We start from the raw sequence: 22,054 nt of genomic DNA on the forward strand, positions 1-22,054 counted from the left end.
TAGGTTTAAAGGTTGCTCATGAATGACAGAAGCAAGGGACAGTGACATTGTCCTAGCAAACAAGACAATGCCCTAGAGACTGACTTAGGTTTAAAGGTCACTCATGAATGACAGAAGCAAGGGACAGTGACAGTGTCCTAGCAAACAAGACAATGCCCTAGAGACTGACCATATATACATATGATCAGCACCCAAGCCCCCTTTCCCCCCAAGCTAGTACCAGGGAGGGCCAGGCAATGGCTGCTGATGACTCAACAGATAGACCTATGGGCTCCCCCAAACCCCCTAACCTAAGCTCACAAGGATGGTAAGGTTGCAGACACTAAAGGCACTAACGACTCTGAGCAGGACTCAAACCCCGATCTGACAAACACCAGGCAGAGACGTTACGTATCAGGCCACAACAACCCCTTTGGTGAAGTTGTGACTGCGTGTTGTTTATAGGATTGTGATTGATATTGCTTATGTCAAGTTAACCCTTTTACCCCCAAAGGACGTACTGGTACGTTTCACAAAACTCATCCCTTTACCCCCATGGACGTAGCAGTACGTCCTTGCAAAAAAATGCTGTAAAAAATTTTTTTTTCATATTTTTGATAATTTTTTGAGAAAATTCAGGCATTTTCCAAGAGAATGAGACCAACCTGACCTCTCTATGACAAAAATTAAGGCTGTTAGAGCAATTTAAAAAAGATATACTGCAAAATGTGCTGGGGAAAAAATAACCCCTTGGGGGTTAAGGGTTGGAAATTTCCAAAGAATCTGGGGGAAAAAGGGTTAACAGTATACAGTATACTGTACAGTATAGTACAGGATTTTGACAATGGTACCCTAGATGATCAAGGAAGAAGGAAGTTGATAACATGATAACTTTCAAGCTGATAAAAGAAATTATCAAGGAGCATGATAATGGCATAATCAAAATTGTTCAATCATACAACATCAACTACTGGTACGATTCTCAAGAAATCAAAGCAATTGATGCTGCGAAAGGGGTACTTGCTTTGATGAAATAATAGCCATGTGTCCCAGGTAATGTTGAGAACTTGCTTCACATATGAATCAATGGCACAAGATTTATAGATATTTTATATGTAATTCTATATCACAGGTTTTTGATGGCAAATAAGTTTTATTATTTTCTTATTTAATTATTTTTTGTTAAAGATAGTCATTTATGGGCCTAAGAATTCATGAATTAAAGTACTTTATTAAATAAAGAACGCAATGTATACAGTTTGTTTAGTTTGTCGGAAAGAAGAAAATGTGTGATGTGCCATAGGTGACACAAACATTCTAAAGAAACTCAGGAAGCTTAAGGATAGTAGCCTAGCTTACCCAGATGATTTCATACAAGGCACACTTTTTGGTCGGCAGAGGACACACGACCAGTTAGAACTCTCTAATTAGTATACAGTTCTGGCTACTAATCAGTACCTCAGGATCACTCTCGGGTATCCCAATATGTCCATTTTGATTATATGCATATGTACGTGACATCGCATCTTTTATTTGTATTGTGCGGTGATATTTTTCATTTTTCGTTAAAATTGTGAATTGTTTTCAAGCCTATGATGCCAGCTGAACAATCTTTACCTTCTAAAGTTTCTGCCCGTGAATCCAAGCGTTGGAAAAAGATGATTTCTATAGGAGAAAAAGTGAAACTCTTTGATGGGCTTCAGGAAGGGAGAAGCTGTGCGGATGTAGGCCGACATTATGGTATTAATGAATCTACCATTTGCTAAATCAAGAAAAGGACCCTATGAATATAAGGGTGGTAACTTTCAGCCATAAGGTCATTGTAAGGATGAAGTTTATGTATCCACAGTGGCGAGTGCTTTGATATTAAAGTCTAAAGTAAATGCAAGTTTTATCTTAAATTTTTTTTAAGAGTGTATAACAGTTTTTTGGGCTCAAGCCATGTCGTCCTGATGGAAGTTCCTCTGAGGTAGCTTCCTAGGGTATATTAAAACTACGGCGATATTCCCAGAGAATTTACCTTAAGGTACCCAGAATTCTAACTCCTGGAGCGACTATCCCTAAAAAAGACCTTAGGGATATCGTAAATATCAGCGGACGTATTCTTGACACGCCACATAGCAATCTATACCCCGAACAGAGTTAACACTTCGTAGGGGTCAAATGGCAAGAAAACGAAAACGAGAAAGAAAAGGGGAGAGCCGTTCGTAAGGCCCTCTCTTCTCCCGTTTCGTAAGCGTGCCCTTCGCCGATTCTGGCGCCATCTGCATTCCTTTTTGCGTAGCTACACAACTCGGTGTTTTCCCTGTGTTTCTACCAAAAATCTTGGATTTACTCAAGCTAATATGCTTTCTCCAACTTCTTCGGCTTCCGATAAGTTGAGTACCATTTCTTTTATGTATAAATGTAGGCTCTTGGTAAAACTTTAAGTAATTAAAAGAGTTATCTTTGATACAAGAGCTGTTGCCTGCTGGAGGCGTCCTGGACGCTGTCGCTCGCTAGATAGGATTTATTTGGTTAGCCAGAGCGACGTTCCCAGCCCCCTTTTCGCTTTAATAAATTTAACTGTTTAGCTTATGTAGGAATACTTTTATGATGCTGTAGTATAGTGCCTTGGCGAAGGATTTGCCTAGGCTGGCCTACGCTAGACATTGTAGCCTAGTCGTTTGGCCCTTGTACTTCCTGCATGATATTTAGTCTTCCAAGTGTGGTTATTTAAATTTTATTGAAGCGTTAGGCAACGTTATACATATAAGTTTTTGTTGAGTTTTTTTCCAAGATGGTTTATGTGTGAGTTTCGGTGATTTAGGTAATCGATTCTCCCAGTGCCTAGGCTAGGTTGTCTTAGGCTATTGTGTGTTTTCTTGTTCCCCCCGTTTGCTCCCTTTTCTTCGGGGAAGGCGCGCAAACCCTTTCCCTCTGCTTAAGCCTTGGGCTTAACCCTAGTGGTTTATCTGAATTAACTTTCGATACAACTATATTGGGGTGGTACTGTACCTTCCTGCTCCAGCTAGTCTGGTTCAGAGAGGGGCAGTACAGCAGTGTTTTAGTCTGAGTCTGTGTTGGTCTGGCTTGGGGTAGAGTCTCCCTCGCTGTCTGACACAGACATAGGAGGTTTAGCCTCCTTCGGTCACTCTTGAAGGTTTCTGTTGTTATGATCCCTTTGTTCGGTGACCCTTCAGACTTGTCCTTGTTGCTGTTCCGGGTGTGGGGTGTGTCCCTTTCCCTGGAATAACAATACCTTCCTTGCATTGGTTATAGGGAGGCAGCAAGTTTTGCCGGCCTCCCTCCCCGGATTCCCCCTAGGCTGAGATGGGCTTTCTTGGCCGTGGGTGATCCTTAACCAGTGCAAGGTTGGACAGGACCCTCTTGCCCCTTTCCCTTCTGTCCTTTCCGTAATGTCATTAGTGTCTGCCTTCCTACATCCGTACCTAGCACAGGTTAGGATGGGGAGCTGACTTGGTTCCCTGCCGGCCGGCAGAGTGTGCCGGCCAGCAGAGGACCTGTTACCTTGAGTGCTGCCCGGTCCTCCCTTGGTCCCTCATCCACTCCTGTCTGTAGATCCAGTGGGCAGTGGTTAGGAAGCCTGAATTAGATTCTCCCCTTCCTTTCAGCACTCTTTCGGGTGTTGGGCGTTGAGGTAGTATAGCCTCTTAGCCCGGCACCCATTCTGTTTTCTTCTTGTGTGTTGTCGAGTGCTGCCTGGTCCTCCCTTGGTCCCTAAACCACGCCTGGCTGTAGTACAGCCGGCTGTGGTCTGGAAGCTTGAATTAGATTCTCCCCTTCCTGTCGGCACTCTTTCGGTTTGTCGGGCAGTGAGGTAGTATATCCTCTTAGCCCGGCATCCATTCCATTTTCTTCTTATGTGTTGTACCTTTCCAACTGCCGGCCTACGCGGCCGGCAGCCGGGCAGTCGGAGTTCTCTGGTTCTCTGCTGCTGGTTGGCGTCAGTTGTTGACCTTTGCCGGCCGGCTATTGTCTCGCCCTTGTCTGCCGGTCGCTACGAGCAGTGGCTGGCAGCTGGGTGCTGCCCTGTGTAGCTGCTGGCCGGCAATCATTGCCGGCCGACTTTGGCTGTTGCCGATCGGCAGTTACTGCCGGCCGGCGCATGCATTGGAACCAGCGTTCTGCCATCTTTTAGCTGTCAAGTCGTATACTTTAAAGCTGGTTATGGTGTGCGCCAGCCGACTAGTGCCGGCCGGCGCACTATCTTCTATACTGTATGAGTATTCTTCAGTATAGCATATACTGTAGGAAGAAAACTATAGTATAGTATTGGTACAACACTGTCTTTTCTAACACGATTGTGTTGTCTTGCACGACCCGTTGCTGTTGGCCTTACAGATAAGAAAGTGAGTTCTTTCTTGTCTACTATCCGGTATTTTAAAATCATTCCTTAGGTGGGAGCTACACCTATTTCCTTTGGAAATTTTCCATTGGTTAATCTGGCATAGATTAACCATACGATTTTAATATTTGGAAGGCTACAACAATTGGTTGTGCGGGAAATACAAGGATGTGTCTTTCCTTTCCGATTTGTTATGCTACTGTGCATATCCAGTGATACGTAGTTCACTTGATACTCATGGAAATTTCTTCTCTTTACGGGAGGACCATCCGTAGTGCGGATGTGTTTTCTGCAACGTCCGCAGTAGGACTTCTGCGGACATGGGTTTTGTAGGAGGCGTGCAGCATGCGCTGTCTCCACGGATGTTCTCCGGTATTGGGTCCCTCAGGTATGTTTCGTATGCACTAACCTATTTATTGAGGCTTTTGCTTTTCGCTTCGCTCAAAATCCGTTTTTGTCTCCCCTAGAACGGTGGATTCAAGGGATATAGCTAGGGAGAAGCTTCGTACCTGGGTGAGGGGCTTTCAGAAGATCACCTCTGGACCTTATCTTCCAAGTGAGAAGATGAGGGCTTCCTTTTCCCTAGGGCATCAACTGTTACAGTGATTCCCCAGCCTCAAGAGGAGGTCCCCCTAATTCAGATCCCGGTGGATGCTGAAGTCGCGGTCGCCTCGCTTAGCATCCAGTTGGACGACAGGATGTCAGACGTGTCCGAACGTCTGGAGGAAAACCTCTTGGCAGGAGGCCAGGATGAAGTTCGAGCTCCGGACAAGGTAGCGGAAGAGGCCGAGAGATGTCGGCTGCTCCGGTTCAGGTCCTTGAACCTGCTCCCTCAACATCGTCTGCTCTCGCAGTAGAGCAGGCCCTCCCTCCATTGTTGGCTTGATCCAACAAAGGCAGAGGGAGAAGAATGGGAAGGCAGCTGCACTGTAACTGCAGGGGCATATCCGGACTGCTATGTCCGGTTGAGGGAGGTACCAGCTTCAAAGGAAGAGACAGAGCCGGAGGAGGTCGTAGTGATAGACCATGCTAGGCTCATGCTTTGCTTTCATCTTCGATGAAAGAGAGGGGCTTCATGAACTCAAAGGTAGCTGTATTTGAGCAAGAGGCTCCCTTCCTTTGTGTCCTCTCCTGCCAGAGCCTTCCCCCTTTTTGCTGAAAGGGTTTGCGGCGGTTTTGAAAACAGTCGAGGCTGGCAAACCTTTCCCCTCCCTGGTGGAGTGTAAACCCTTGTTGCTGGCCTTTAGAAAGGAAGATTAAGTAAGCAAAACAAGGACTGGAAGGATGTCCATCTTACCTTCTCAGTCCAGATGTTGGAGGCGGATTTTGCCGGATGCCGGTTCGGCGAGATCCTCTCTAAGCTGTCTGGCTTTCTTTTGCGGAGAGAACTCGAGACAAAAGAAAGACTGGCTGCCTCTTTGTCTCTTCAGTCCACTTTTGAGACGATGACAAGTGTCCCCAAGGTCCATGAAATGTTCATGGTTGTGATCAAGACTCATCTGGCCACTGTGACGAAGGATCTTTACAGCTCCGTCAGGGCGAAGAGAGCCTGTAGGGAGTTCGTGTTCGCCCGGGCTACGATGAGGCACGAGCCAAGGAAACTAATCTCCTCCAACAGTTGGGACAAAGACCTTTTCCCTAGTGAATCGGTCAAAGAGGTTGATAGGGCCGCCACGGAGGATAGAAATCTTCTCCAGGAGTGGGGCCTGTCTACCAAGAGAAATTCTTCCCCGGATGGGGGTCCCCAACCTTTGAGGAAGACTAAAAGGATTAGGATACTTTCTCGGCCAGCTAAGTCAGGTAGACAACAGCAGCAACGGCATTTGCTGATGCCTTCAGTGCCCCAGATGGTGGCACAAACCCCGACCACACTTCAGTGGGTTCCCCAATCCGTGTCGACACAGTCTCCGGCATTCAACCCATCGTTCGAGGGTCAGTCAACTTCCTGTCGAGCAAGCCTAGAGGAGCAGCCAGAGGTTCGTCTAGGCGCCCCTCAAGGAGAAGGGGTTTCATGGGTGGTCGCGGTCAGAGAGGCAAGACCTCAGGACAACAGTCCGAGCGAGATGATATTGGTAGGAGGGAGTCTCCAGCGCTTTCGGGATCGGTGGACCTTCGATCCCTGGGTCCACAGCCTACTCAAGAAGGGACTGGGCTGGAGCTGGTACAGCACTCCATCCCCATACCCTCGGGGTTTTTCCGACACTCCACCCCCGTTCTGGAGGAGTTCATTCAAGAACTGTTAGAGGAAAAGTGATCCGAAGGGTAAAGTCCATCTAATTCCAAGGGAGGCTGTTTTGTGTTCCCAAGAAGGACTCGGAAAACTCGGAGTCATTCTGGACTTGTCGCCACTCAACAAGTTCATAGCGAACTACAGGTTCAAGATGCTAACACTGCAACACATAAGGACCTTACTGCCCAAGAGGGCATTTACCGCCTCCATAGATTTGTCAGACGCCTATTGGCACGTTCCAATCAATCGTCGATTCTCCTCCTACCTAAGGTTCAGGCTACAACGAAGACTATACGCCTTCAGAGCCATGCCTCTCGGGCTAAAAATAGCCCCAAGGATTTTCACGAAGCTTGCGAACGTAGTTCTCAGTCAATTACGCCTAAAGGGAATTCAGGTAGTAGCCTACCTGGATTTCTGGCTGGTATGGGCAGCATCCAAGACAGAATGCTTGCAAGCTTCCCTGTATGTGATCCATTTCCTAGATTATCTAGGCTTCAAGATCAACAGAAAAAGTCTCGACTTTCTCCATCTCTAAGTTCCGGTGGTTAGGAATCCACTGGGACCTAATGTCACACCGTTTTTTCCGTCATGGCGAAGAAAAGAAAGGAGATAGCTGGTTCTGTCAAGAGACTTCTAGATTCCGTATGGATATCAGATGCGAACTGGAGAGTGTACTGGGGTCTCTCCAGTTTGCTTCGGTGACAGACCCGGTGCTAAGAGCACAGCTAAAGGATGCAACCGGAGATTGGAGTAGTTATGCATCAGATGCGCGAAGAGATCTGAGAAGACCAGTTCCGCTTCGTCTAAATACTCTTCTCAGGCCTTGGTCCCAAGCCAGACTTCTTAGGAAGTCGGTTCTTCTTCATCCACCTCCCCCGTCGGTGACGATTCACTCAGACGCCTCGAAGGAGGGTGGGGAGTTCACTCTCATCAGAAAAAGGCCCAAGGGTCTTGGTCCAGTCTATTCAAGACCTCTCACAGTCACTTTCTAGAGGCTATGACAGTCCTTCTTTCCTTAAAGAAAGTCTCGCGTCGCTCGATCCACATTAGGTTGGTGCTGGACAGCGAGGGAGTTGTGAGATGCTAGAATCGACAAGGATCAGGGTCACCACCTCTCAACCAGGTGATGTTGGCCATCTTCCGATTTGGGGGAAGAAGAAGTGGTACCTGTCAGCAGTTCACCTTCAAGGAATCCGCAATGTGACAGCGGACGCTCTATCCAGGTTCACACCGATAGAGTCGGAATGGTCCCTAGACGCAGGATCATTCTCTTTCATTCTGAGTCAAGTCCCAGAACTGCAGATAGACCTCTTTGCGACGAAAGACAACAAGAAGTTGCCCCTGTATGTGTCCCCGTACGAGGACCCCTTGGCGGAAACAGTGGACACGATGTCCCTCGACTGGAACAGATGGTCCAGGATTTATCTGTTCCCTCCTCACAACCTTCTGTTGAGGGTCCTCAACAAACTGAGATCATTTAAGAGAGTAGCGGCAGTAGTGGCCCACAAGTGGCCGAACAGTGTGTGGTTCCCTCTGGCATTGGAGCTACAGTTGGAGTTTCTACCGCTACCAGATCCAGTTCTGACCCAGCGAGTCCAGAAGTCAATTGTCTGCGCTTCATTACAGAAAACCCGGACCCAGCAGTTCATGATTTTCTCTCCTTAACAGGTGAGAAAGTGTTCGGGATTTCGAAAGCCAGCATAGACTTCCTAGAGGATTAAAAGTGCAAATCTATTAGAAGGCAATATGAGTCATCTTGGAGAGAATGGGTAGCCTTTGTCAGGCGAAGAATCCGCAGGAGATCACGACGGACTTCTGCTTATCTTTCTTCATCCATCTCCATGGTTATGGATCGGCGGCTAACACGATTTTAACGTGTAGGTCTGCTTTGACAAGACCCATTCTATATGCCTTCCAGGTCGACCTCGCTAACGAGATCTTTTATAAAAGTTCCGAAAGCCTGTGCTAGGCTCAGACCTTTAGCACCTCCGAAACCCAATTCATGGTCTTTAGAAAGGTTCTTCATTTTTGCTTCGCTGTTGAACAATAAGGAGTGTGCGTTAAAGGATTTGACCCATAAGTTATCCTCCTTTTTGCACCCGCGTCCGGGGCCAGGGTTAGTGAGATCGTACCCCTCTCGAGAGAGGAAGGTCGTGTTCAGTTCCTGGATGAGGGAACTGAACCTGTTTCCGGATCCTACGTTTCTCACCAAGAACGAGTTACCCACCATCAGGTGGGGTCCCTGAAGAATCTGCCCTCTGAAAGAAGATGCATCTCTATGTCCAGTAGAATGCCTAAAGGTCTATCTTCGTAGAACTTCAGACTTCAAGGGTGGTCAACTGGTCAGGGGAGAAACGTCAGGCTCAAATTTATCACTGAAACAACTCAGGGCGAAAATCACATATCTTATTCGCAGAGCGGATCCTGACTGTTCACCCACAGGTCACGATCTGAGGAAAGTTGCTTCATCCTTAAACTTCTTTAGTTGTAGGGATTTTGAACATCTTCGTTCATACACTGGCTGGAAGTCTTCCAGAGTGTTCTTTCGTCACTATGCGAAGCAAGTGCAGCAACTAAGAGGTTCTGTGGTAGCAGTGGGTTGCGTCGTTAACCCTGCTGTTTAACTCTGCGAGGAACAGTAGTTTTAATTGGGACAATTAATTCCAGGGTGAGTATGTAGTCACATGCTGTACTACAAACTATGTGAGGGCACTGGGTGACCCACGTTGACTGTTCCACTTTCAAAGGTGAACCTAGCATAAGTGCAAACATGCGTGCCGAGCGTTTCTAACGCTAATGTGACTGATTAGTAATACAGGCTTTTGACTTAGATACTTTGGTATCTTAAAAGTAGCTCCAATGTTTTTCTTTCAGATAAACAAGTTTCTGTTTACTATCATACTTATGCTTAAAGTTTTGGTTATCCTCCTCTTATATATAGATATATATAGGATTGTGGTTAACCTGTCTGTTTATTGTCTGTCAATAAACTGGTTCTTGAGAACCTTGCGTCTCCTTCACCTGTGAGCATTCATTCTATGTATATTTATCCGGGGATAATTCTAATAGAATGTTCCTTTATGCAAGCTAATATTGCATTGGTTTATGCTTTCCCTTAGCTGGAGGACTCCATCCCATAAAGGGATGGTGGCGGATTTACGAGTTTCCTCCTAGGCGGATATAAACCTTTGTCCAATACGTGTATTGAGCGGAGGACTGGTCGATATTTCATATTGATACAGTGATTCTTTTCAAACTTCGCTTTACCTAGTATGGGGTGAGACCACTATACTCGCTTGCCTGGGGTTCATACATAGATATATGTACTCTTCGAGACTTTCCCAGAGTCTAGTAGGACTCTTCCCTGTTGGGGGCAGGAAGCTCTATCATGGTTTATGATTAGTTGAAAAGATGTATGACGGTAACATCTTAGGTCTCTAGGTCGCGTCGACTGGGGGAAATACTTCTGAGGAGTACGGCACATTTTGAGAATCCACAGATACAGTAATGCTCTGGTATACTTCCATCAGGACGACATGGCTTGAGCCCAAAAAACGGATTTTGAGCGAAGCGAAAAATCTATTTTTGGGTAAGATGGCCATGTCGTCCTGATGGACCCGCCCTTCCCTTTCTATGAAAGGGCCGTAGGACCCCTCCCTACATACAGTATCTGTAGCACCTCGTGTTTCGCTACAAGGAATGCAGATGGCGCCAGAATCGGCGCAGGGCACGCTTACGAAACGGGAGAAGAGAGGGCCTTACGAACGGCTCTCCCCTTTTCTTTCTCGTTTTCGTTTTCTTGCCATTTGACCCCAACGAAGTGTTAACTCTGTTCGGGGTATAGATTGCTATGTGGCGTGTCAAGAATACGTCCGCTGATATTTACGATATCCCTAAGGTCTTTTTTAGGAATAGTCGCTCCAGGAGTTAGAATTCTGGGTACCTTAAGGTAAATTCTCTGGGAATATCGCCGTAGTTGTAATATACCCTAGGAAGCTACCTTAGAGGAACTTCCATCAGGACGACATGGCCATCTTACCCAAAAATAGATTTTTCGCTTCGCTCAAAATCCGTTTTATAAGTGTTGGGAGGTTGTATAAAAGCATAAATATATAACAATAATAAAAAAGATATTAAAAGCTGTTAAATTACTGTAATGAAAAAAAATATATATCTTAGAGTTCTGTATCTACTTTGCGGTCTTTCAGCTTTTGTTGGGGAGGCCTCTGAACGTAATACCCACGATAGCTGAAGGATTATTGAATGTGTATTTAGGTATGTCTCTAACACATTGAATGAATTGCATTTCTTGGTTGGAGGGTATGGGTAGTTTTTACTGATCAAGCTCTTAAGACATTAAATGCTCCTCTGTCGATTAGGCAGTTTTAGTTAATAACTGAAAAGTGGTAATTCATCTTATAGTATAAAACTTCTGTTATGGTACAATTCATCAACAAATAGAGTAGGATTAACCCTTTTACCCCCAAAGGACGTACTGGTACGTTGCACAAAACTCATCCCTTTACCCCCGTGGACGTACCGCTACGTCCTTGCAAAAAACTGCTATTTACATTTTTTTTTTGCATATTTTTGATAATTTTTTGAGAAACTTCAGGCATTGTCCAAGAGAATGAGACCAACCTGACCTCTCTATGACGAAAATTAAGGCTGTTAGAGCAATTTAAAAAAAAATATACTGCAAAATGTGCTTGAAAAAAAATAACCCCGGGTGGTTAGGGGTTGGAAAGTTCCAAATAGCCTGGGGGTAAAAGGGTTAAAAAAGAAACATTTATGACCATGTTTATGAACCTGCATGTGGTACAGTATTATTAAATATTTTAAACAGTCCACCTAGATATGAGATTCCATCTTATAGGATGTTTTTTTTTATTGTAACACCTAACTTTTTAAAGCATTATTAAGCTTTAAAAGATAGTTGGGATAAAGCTTTGAAACAGTTTGAAAAAGAATTTACTATAAAGATCCTATAAGTCATTGGAGGATGGAGAAGTTAATGTTTCTTTGGATGGTAGAACTACCGTGATTGATTAATGTACAGTACTGCATATATTTGGGAGTAAAATTTAAGTGTAATGGATGATAATGGTATGTCAGAGGAGGTCTGTTTCAGTATTAGTGAAGCGAGGTAGTTGTGATACCCGTAAATATTTAAGAATAAAAGTCTATGAAAGCAAATGTTGGAATGCATGAAGGAATTATAAAATCAGTTCCTTTATCGTAACGGGCGGGTCTATCAGGAAGACATGGCTATCTCACCCAAAAATAGATTTTTTCTATGTCAAATTCCCTTAGATAAGCAGAAACGAGGTTGGACCTTATTTTTCCCCAAGACGTAGAAAAAAATTATTCTGTTTTTGGCTCATACCGTTATACATTTGTAAAATCAATAATTTTTAAAACTTTTATACAAACCATTCATTCCTTACAAAAGGGAATGTCTTCAGTGGAGTTGGAACAGCTGTCGTATTATTTCATTCTTCTCATTTGGGGATGAAGTAGTTTTACTGTTAGGTGCTGGATCAGACATTAACCCTTTTACCCCCAAAAGACGTACTGGTACGTTTCACAAAACTCATCCCTTTACCCCCATGGACGTACCGGTATGTCCTTGCAAAAAAATGCTAAAAATTTTTTTTTTCTTATTTTTGATGAATTTTTGAAAAAATTCAGGCATTTTCCAAGAGAATGAGACCAACCTGACCTCTCTATGACAAAAATTAAGGCTGTTAGAGCAATTTAAAAAAAAATATACTGCAAAATGTGCTGGGGAAAAAAATAACCCCTTGGGGGTTAAGGGTTGGAAATTTCCAAAGAGCCTGGGGGTAAAAGGGTTAATGCTGATGAGCTACTCTTTTGAGCACCATTCATATTAGACTTTATCTATGAAAAGTAGTTCTCCTACATCCTCCCTTAACGAGGGGGAGAATGGTGGAAATATTCCCAAACCCGTTGGTCATCATATGTCGGGTATTTCATTCCAGATTGCGTCTCTCCTTCGGGGAAGGAGGATTCCTTCATTGACCTTGTACCAGCGACAGTACATGCCAAACATAGGCCAGGCCTTATCAGCCTACTTAGTCCTCTGCTGGTCACATAGAGGGTCGCTTGAGTAATCCACCTCATTCCTGTACATGTTCAGGGATACCGACATATTGCAAGAAGAAAATAACCAACTAGTTTGGTCTATGCACTAATAAGTGAGTTGCCATATTTTAACCCTTTTACCCCCAAAGGACGTACTGGTACGTTTCACAGAAGCCATCCCTTTACCCTCATGGACGTGTACCGGTACGTCCTTGCAAAAAAATGCTATAAAAATTAGTTTTTCATATTTTTTGCTAATTATTTGAGAAAATTCAGGCATTTTCCAAGAGAATGAGACCAACCTGACCTCTCTATGACAAAAATTAAGGCTGTTAGAGCAATTTAAAAAAAATATACTGCAAAATGTGCTGGGAAAAAAATAACCCCTTGGGGGTTAAGGGTTGGAAATTTCCAAATACCCCGGGGGTAAAAGGGTTAAAGGATGCAAGGTTTTTGTATGATGTATAGGAAGAAATAACAAATACTAAAAGTAATTTGTATTTTCCTAGCCACACAAACCTGAGTCCTTTAAAATTAAACTTCCCACCTTAACCACATTTCTTAGTTATTCAACGGCTGTTCCAGCTCTGCTAAAGCCATCGCCTTATTTAAAGGACTGAGATTTTTATAGCTCGGCAAAATATAAATTACTTTTAGAATACATGCTACACTCGCAAGGGTATTTATTTTTATTTGGATTTCAGGTCGCCTTCACCCGTGCCGGGTTCAAGTACCCACCATTCAAGAAGCATGGGATCTTCCACAAGCAGTCATTCCAGTAGAACTAGAAATCCCTCACCTAACCAAGATCAGGACATGTTGATTAAGACAATTGACCTCGATTCAAGTTCATCACCTGAAAAACTTGAGGAAGGGGAATCTTCCAAATATGTAGAGGAGGTCAAATTCAGAAATAGAAGTCCTCCAAAATTTCCAGATGGAAGTAAGGGCAAATTGATGGTCTCTTCTTTATGCATCTTAGATTTAGTGTTATTTTCATATTGCGCTCAAGAGGGATAGTGTGTAGGCTATTTCAATTCATCATTTGCAAAAGGAAATTCTTCATTCAGTGTTTTGTTTTGGAGATTTGATGTAATAAGTGAAAAATATAGCAAATATGTCTTTAGTACCAAGAACAAAGCAACTTTTTAAAAAATATATATTCATCATTAGTATCCACTTTATGTAAGACTGCTGCTTTTATTGGAAAGGATCTGAATATTTAATTTCCCTCAGGAAGTTGTACTGCCTCTATGTGAGAATGTTCGTACAGGGATCAGCTGCAAGTGTTTTGTAGTGACAATGTTTATATTAAAAATGGCAATGTTAACCCTTTTACCCCCAAAGGACGTACTGGTACGTTTCACAAAAGCCATCCCTTTACCCCCATGGACGTACCGGTACGTCCTTGCAAAAAAATGCTATAAAAATTAGTTTTTCGTATTTTTTGATAATTTTTTGAGAAAATTCAGGCATTTTCCAAGAGAATGAGACCAGCCTGACCTCTCTATGACAAAAATTAAGGCTGTTAGAGCAATTTAAAAAAAATATACTGCAAAATGTGCTGGGAAAAAAATAACTCCCTGGGGGTTAAGGGTTGGAAATTTCCAAGTAGCCTGGGAGTAAAAGGGTTAATTACCTTAATTTATCACTTAAGGATTTTGGTAACTTGAACAATTTGGTATGTGTTGTGAATGCAAGATATAGCTCACTGTAAATGCTTAGCTAAACAAGAGGGTTTGGAATTATATTTATTTATTGATGACTCAGAAAAACAGAAGAGCCTTGTCTTCAGATTGATGGGGACTTTATCTCAAATATTATTATTACCTCTGCCAACAAAGTTGGGAGGAGGCTATGTTTTCATCCTTGTTTGTCTGTTTGTTTGTTTGTGAACAATTTCATGGCCACAATTTCAAGGTAGTGAAACTTTCGGGGATTCATTGTTATTTGTTCCGACACAACATAATAACCTCGCTCTCTTTACTATGGCATATTTATTTTGGCAAAGCTGAAACCAGCTGATAAGCTTTTGTCAGCGTATAACTACTCACCGCTAGTTAGCGGGGGAGAAACTGGGTTGGCTAGCCCCTCCGCTCCCACCAGCACCAGCGAATAACCGTCTCTTTTTTTTATTCGGCTCGGTGGAGTGCAGATGTGTCTCATTCCCCCGTTTAAAAATACAGTAAGGCCTCTAGATACGAAATTAATTGGTCCTGGAGTGGCTTTTGTTTCGTGAAAATTTCGTATTATGAGTTACGTTTCACATGTGAATCGCTTAATTCGTTCCAAACCGTACAAAAAATACCACATTAAAATTTTTAATAAAGCTACAATATGATCCCAATGAAATACTGTATTGCCAGATACATTTGAATCATTCAATATACCTAACCTAACTGTTAATACCTGTAAATTAACTAGTGATTAGAACAATGCAATAATAAATGGAAAATAATACAATACATACAGGACAATACTGTACGGTACATATACAGGTACAAAATATACAGTACCATATATATAATGTATAGATCCTTACCCTAGGGAGAAGGAGCGGGTTGAGGCAGGCGAGCGAGCCAGCTCGTCTCGCCAACCCCCCTCACGATCGTGGTCGGTCACCTCGCAATCGTTCACAGGTAGAACAACCACCCGAGAGAGCGAGGAGAGGCAAGCAAGCCAACGTGCTGCTCCACCTCACTTTTCAAGCACGTACCTCCACCTGAGCGATCAGGGAGAAGACGCACATTATCGGGGAGAAGCGCATGCGCGTCGTCCCCCGACGGTAGATGCGATCAACCCTCGTATGAGTTGGAGAACTAAATCCCCTAGAGAGGTCTCCTTCGACGGAGAGCTTTTGGCTCTCGCCTATAAAAGCAAGCCAAGAAGAACCTTCGGCCTCGTTAGTGAAGGGTCTTCCTCCTCCGAACACTTCTGAAGGTGCAAAACCAATGGAAATGACTAAGGAGGAGGATTCTTCCCGACTGGTTGAATTTGAAATTCGCCTGAGAGTGAGGAAGGACTAGAAGACGTTGCCCAGAAACTGGCGTTATATGGAGGAATGTCAGACTTGAGAGTAACGTTCATCGGTTCACTAGCCTACCCCACTACTACTACTACCCCACACACACACACACACACACACACACACACACACACACACACACACACACACACACACACCGCTAACTAGCAGGGGGTAGTTACACCTTGCAAAAGCTTCAATGGCTAGTTGCAGCTTCGCCAAAATAATGCTCGTAAGTAAAGAGCTCCAGGTTTCTATAGCTAGGAAAAAATACAAATTATTTCAAAAATTTTCAAATTTTGATTTTGCCATTGTGAAGCTGGAACTGCTGAATTAATAGTACAGTACTTTACTTTTAAATGGTATATGTGACAACAATTAGACTTTTTATTTTCAACTAAAAACATTATTAGTGTTATCATTGTTTTTTTTTTGTCTCAGGGAATTCTCCCTCATTCCTGTATAAAAGTTTTCAATTCCTAATCTTGTGATCTCTTTACTAATTACAGAAGTATGTGATAAAGCAGTGCAAAAATATGACGTGGAGGGTATTTCCACAAGACTAAATTTCGTAGTTAGAACTATGAGCCTGCCTGGTAAGTTTATCTCTCATCTCATTCTGTCGTCTCTTGGCTCTAGAAAGGAGTCTCTTAAACTTTCTTGCTAATCTCTTAATATGCATTGATAAAGATTATTCCAGAGTCAGAGTAGTTTAAAAGAGGTCTTTTAGCTGTCCTTCCCTCCCTTGTTGTATTTCTTCATTTCTTGGCTCTAGAAAGGAGTCTCTCATACTTTCTTGCTAATCCCTTGATATTATTATTATTATTATTATTATTATTATTATTATTATTATTATTAATTGCTAAGCTACAACTTTAGTTGGAAAAGCAGAATGCTATAAGCCTAAGGGCCCCAACTGGGAAAATAGCCCAGTGAGGAAAGGAAACAAGGAAAAATAAAATATTTTAAGGACAGTAACAACATTAAAACAAATAATTTTTGTATAAACTATAAATACTTTAACAAAACAAGAGGATGAGAAATTAGATAAAATAGTGTGCCCGAGTGTACCCTCAAGCATTGATAAAAATTATTCCAGAGTCAGAGTAGTTTAGAAGAGTTTTTTTTTAGCTGTCCTTCCCTCCCTTGTATTTCCACATTGACAGTACACTTATTTCTTTTCCTTTGAAGTGCCATCTTGGATATGATTCAGTGTTGCTAGGTGAAAAAGTGGTCTTAAAGTAAACAAACTGGAAAAGGAAAAAGATGAGAATTGGTCATATAGATTCATTTTATAATTTATTAGAATTTAGAAAAAAATTCATAAGGAATTTCAATATGAAATCTCTTGTATATTGTGGATAATGTGCTAGAAGCAAATAACATAAATAGTTTAATTATATACTGTACTTTACTTGAAACTAACCGGCAAAAAGTTGCATATCCTAGGAATGGTTAGTATTAAGGTTTTTGATGCTGTTTCTTTAGGAGAGAGGGCAAATGTCTTTTACCGTACTATACACGTATAGTATAGTATGTTTGCCTTCATGAATCAAAGTGCACATTCCAAAGAGACATTTGGCAATTGGGTATTAATTCTAATACCCAGGCCTTTTCCATCATGAGGCTCAATACTACACAGTATTCTAGAAGTTTTATTCCAGCTGTTACCAAGTTATGGAATGATCTTACTAATCGGGTAGTTGAATCAGTAGAACTTCAAAAGTTCAAAGTTGGAGCAAATGTTTTTATGTTGACCAGGCTGACATGATTCTTTTTATAGTTTATATGACATATCTGTTTTTGACGTTGTTAATAGTTTACTTAGGAGATATTTGTTTTGACGCTGTTACTGTTTTTTAGAGTGATATATTGTTAATTTATTCTCATCATTTATTTATTTCCTTATTTCCTTTCCTCACTGGGCTATTTTTCCCTGTTGGAGCCCTTGGGCTTATAGCATCTTGCTTTTCCAACTAGGGTTGTAGCTTGGCTGGTAATAATAATAATATACCAGGTATTTTCCTTGTGTAACAAAAAAACAAAACTTTATCCTGTCAAGTGTTACTTGATATTATGTTTACTGCGATCCACTTAGTACCACCCTCAACATGGTGTTACGTTCGTGACTTGAAAATGCACGTGTCAAGCTATCATCGTCGTACTAATATGTTACTCGTATAGAAAATGTAGGAGCATTATTTGCCCTATTTCTGTCAGAAAATGAGCAGGTAAATCGAGTGATTTCCTTTCAAAAGGCTATCAATTAATGTTAGTATTCCCATTACTGAAATATCAAGAAAAAATAATTAGAACATAGTGATAAGGTTGGCAATGTTAAAAGTATTTTTGGGCTCAAGCCTTGTCGTCCTGATGGAGGTTCCTCTATGCAGCTTTCTACTAGGGATATTTACTGCGAGTGATATACCTGAAAATTTTACCTGTAGAGGTATCATGGGGTTACAACCCCTGGAGCAAATATCCCGAAAGATATCATGTATGTAACAGGGACATGTTTAAAACAACCACGGCTATCCTTCCCCGAATAGAGTTAACCTTGTCTCGAAGGATATGGGATGGGATTGGATACGTGGGAGAGCCGTTACAACTCCGTTACTAGTGTGTCACTGTAAGCATGTTCGCTGGTTCTCCATTTCTTCTTGCAGCTGTCATATTGTTGCATGCTTTGGGACCTTCTTTGCTTTGTTTTTCAAAGTTTTCGCACATTTTTGGATATGGATTCCCCTGCTTCTTCCACATCGGTTGAGTACAATCTTTGTTTCTGGTGGAGAATTTTGCATCTCCCCCTTGTATTTTTTGTGATGTCTGTTTTTATTTCGTCGCCGCCGCATGGTCGAAGCCAGTTGCTCATATTTCAAAATTCCTCAGTGTTTTGTTTGAATTTCCTAGCTAGCCTTGTTGAAGTATGTTGCTTATATGCTTTTACAATTGTTTTATTATTCTAGGTTAAACATTTGCTTTATTGGATGCTTGTCTTACCTAGCCGATGGCCTAGGCTAACTCTTACCTCTAGCCTATGGCCTAGGCTGGCTATTATTCTGTCTCCATCCTCCCCTTCTTGTCTCTTAACCATTTGGTTCTTGTGGCAATTGGCATACCTCCCTTTCTATTGATGTGTCATAGTTGGGAACTGGATGTTTGATCCTTGGGCACACAGCAGAGTCAAGAAAAGTCTAGGCTGGAAGTGGAAACAGAAACCATCATAGTTCAAGAGGTTCTTCCAACCCACCACACCATTACTGGAAGAATATGTGGAGGATCTCCTCCAGAAAGGAGTTATCCTTTGAACAAAATCCATGAACTTTAAAGGGCTGCTATTCTGCGTGCCAAAGAAAGATCGAACACTCTGAGAACTATTTTGGACTTGTCCCCTTTAAACAAGTTCATTCAGAACGACAAGTTCCAAATGCTAACTACTGTATCTCGCAAATACAGACCCTACTACCCCAGGGGACCTACACCGTCTCCATAGATCTTATTGACGCTTATTGGTATCTTCCAATAGGTCGGCACGTCTCTCTTTATCTTGGTTTCAGACTGGCAAGAAAGGCCTACGTATTCAAAGCTATGCCCTTCGAGTTTAGCATAGCTCCAAGGATTTTCACCTAGCTAGTTTAGACCATTGTCCAGCAACTCACGAACATAGGTCTTCAGGTGATGGTATACCTCGACGACTGGTCAGTATGGGCTGCGACGAAGGCGGAGTTCCCTCTAGCTGCTCTAGAAGTTATGAAGTTTCTTCAATCACTGGGCTTCCATATCAACCTCGACAAGTCCAGGTTAACTCCAGCTCAAAAATACTAGTGGCTAGGCCTTCACTGGGATTTAACGTCACATATCCTTTCTCTGCCTCTGGTCACGACGAAGGAAATCGTAAGATCAGTCAGGTGTCTGCTTCGTTCAAAGATGATCACCAGACGTCATCAAGAATGAGTCTTGGGTTCGCTACAATTTGCAGCGGTTACAAATCCCATTCTGAAAGCAAGACTCAAGGATGCCAACAGAGTCAGGAGAAGAAAGGCATCAAATGCTCAAAGATATTATCACCACAAAACCCCGGCTCTACTGTACAAACAGCTCAAGCCGTGGTCCACTGCGAAGAGCCTGTCGACACACATTCCCCTGAAGTTTCCTCTTCCGTCAGTGACGATCCACACAGATGCCTCAGAACAAGGTTGGGGGTCATACCCCCACCAAGAAGATACAGGGTCAGTGGTCAGTCGCATTTCAACAATTCCATAACATTCTGGAAGCTATAGCAGTGTTTCTTTCTCTGAAGAAATTGAACCCAAAGAAGAACTCGCATATCAGGTTAGTTCTCGAGAGCAAGACTATAGTCCACTGCATCAACAGACAGGGTTTGAGATCTCCGTTACTTTTTATCCCCTCCCAATTCTCAGTGTGAGGCCAGAATACATATCATACAATGGCTGCTACTGGAATGGGGAACCAGCGAACTTGTTTTCAGTAACACACTGTTATCGGAGTTGTAACGGCTCTCCCACGTATCCAATCCTATACCATATCCTTCGAGACAAGGTTAACTCTATTCTGGGAAGGATAGTCGTGGTTGTTTTAATCACGTCCCTGTTACATACGCGATATCTTTCGGGATCTTCGCTGTAGGGTTTGTAACCCTGTGATACCTCTACAGGCGAAATTCTTTGGTATATCACTCGCAGGAAATATCCCAAGTGGAAAGCTGCATAGTGGAACTTACATCAGGACGACATCGCTATTATTATTATTATTATTATTATTACTTGCTAAGCTACAACCCTAGTTGGAAAAGCTGGATGCTATAAGCCCAAGGGCCCCAACAGGGAAAATAGCTTAGTGAGGAAAGGAAAAGAGGAGAATAAAATATTTTAAGAAGAGTTACAACATTAAAATAAATATCTCCTATATAAACTATAAAAAAAAATTAACAAAACAAGAAGAAGAGAAATAAGATAGAATAGTGTGCCTGAGTGTACCCTCAAGCAAGAGAACTCTAACCCAAGACAGTGGAAGACCATGGTACAGAGGCTATGGCACTACCCAAGACTAGAGATCAATGGTTTGATTTTGGAGTGTCCTTCACCCAAAAATAGATTTTTCCTATTTCAAAATTCCTTTTATAATCTTTTGTACAGATTCGAACCTGATTACTAAAGAAGATATAGAGACATGCACTGAACAGATGTTTGCGATTTGCCATGTATTCCATTTATGGGAACGTGCCCAGAAGAATGGACCCATGAAGAGCCAGCGACTTGCCGTAAGTAAATTTACTTCTTTGTACTGCTTGTATTATGATTTTGAACATTTAATGTTAGGATATAGATTTTATTTTTATCATTGAAGGTTACTGCCCGAATAGATATGTTCCAAAGGCACATACAGGTACTCCTTACTTATCTACTCTTCTTACTTAGCAACCTTTCAAAGCTGTGAAGGACTCTATGACACATTGTATTTTACGTTTTAAGCAACCTTTCAAAGCTGTGAAGGACTCTATGACACTCGGTATTTTACGTTTTAAGCAACCTTTCAAAGCTGTGAAGGACTCTATGACACTCGGTATTTTACGTTTTAAGCAACCTTTCAAAGCTGTGAAGGACTCTATGACACTCGGTATTTTACGTTTTAAGCAACCTTTCAAAGCTGTGAAGGACCCTATGACACTCGGTATTTTACGTTTTAAGCAACCTTTCAAAGCTGTGAAGGACTCTATGACACTCGGTATTTTACGTTTTACGAGAGTTTTGCGTCCTAGCCACACCGAGGTTGTTACCAAATGTAACCTTGGTAGGCATAAGCCTCTTGAAGGAAAGAAAACAGAAGATATTTTGTTTTCTGGGGTAATGTCGATATCAAGTCAAATTTCAGAATAAAGTTATATGAACATCCGGTGAGATTTCTCACCAAATTTTGATTTTGCGGAGAAAAATTTAGGACAGCTTGGTTAGATATGATTAACCCTTTTACCCCCAAAGGACGTACTGGTACGTTTCACAAAAGCCATCCCTTTACCCCCATGGACGTACCGGTACGTCCTTGCGAAAAAATGCTATAACAATTTTTTTTTTCATATTTTTGATAATTTTTTGAGAAAATTCAGGCATTTTCCAAGAGAATGAGACCAGCCTGACCTCTCTATGACAAAAATTGAGGCTGTTAGAGCAATTTAAAAAAAATATACTGCAAACTGTGCTTGGAAAAAAATAAACCCCTGGGGGTTAAGGGTTGGAAAGTTCCAAATAGCCTGGGGGTAAAAGGGTTAATATTAAGTGAATGATGAATATATCTTCATTAATTTTTTTCAGAACCATAAAATAATTTCAGGTATCAATAATAATGTTAT

General features: G+C 42.2%; 1 protein-coding gene across 1 annotated transcript in view; it reads left to right on the forward strand.

Annotated features, from left to right (window-relative positions):
- Positions 1-22,054, forward strand: part of LOC137656745 (uncharacterized) — an 85,007-nt gene that overhangs the window by 52,877 nt on the left and 10,076 nt on the right. Inside the window, exons 9-11 of the mRNA XM_068390995.1 lie at positions 13,367-13,605; positions 16,197-16,283; positions 20,844-20,968. Coding sequence (XP_068247096.1) covers positions 13,367-13,605; positions 16,197-16,283; positions 20,844-20,968 — 451 coding nt within the window. The remainder of the gene's footprint in view (positions 1-13,366; positions 13,606-16,196; positions 16,284-20,843; positions 20,969-22,054) is intronic.

This window comes from Palaemon carinicauda, chromosome 17 (assembly GCF_036898095.1).
Source record: "Palaemon carinicauda isolate YSFRI2023 chromosome 17, ASM3689809v2, whole genome shotgun sequence".
NCBI lineage: Eukaryota > Metazoa > Arthropoda > Malacostraca > Decapoda > Palaemonidae > Palaemon > Palaemon carinicauda.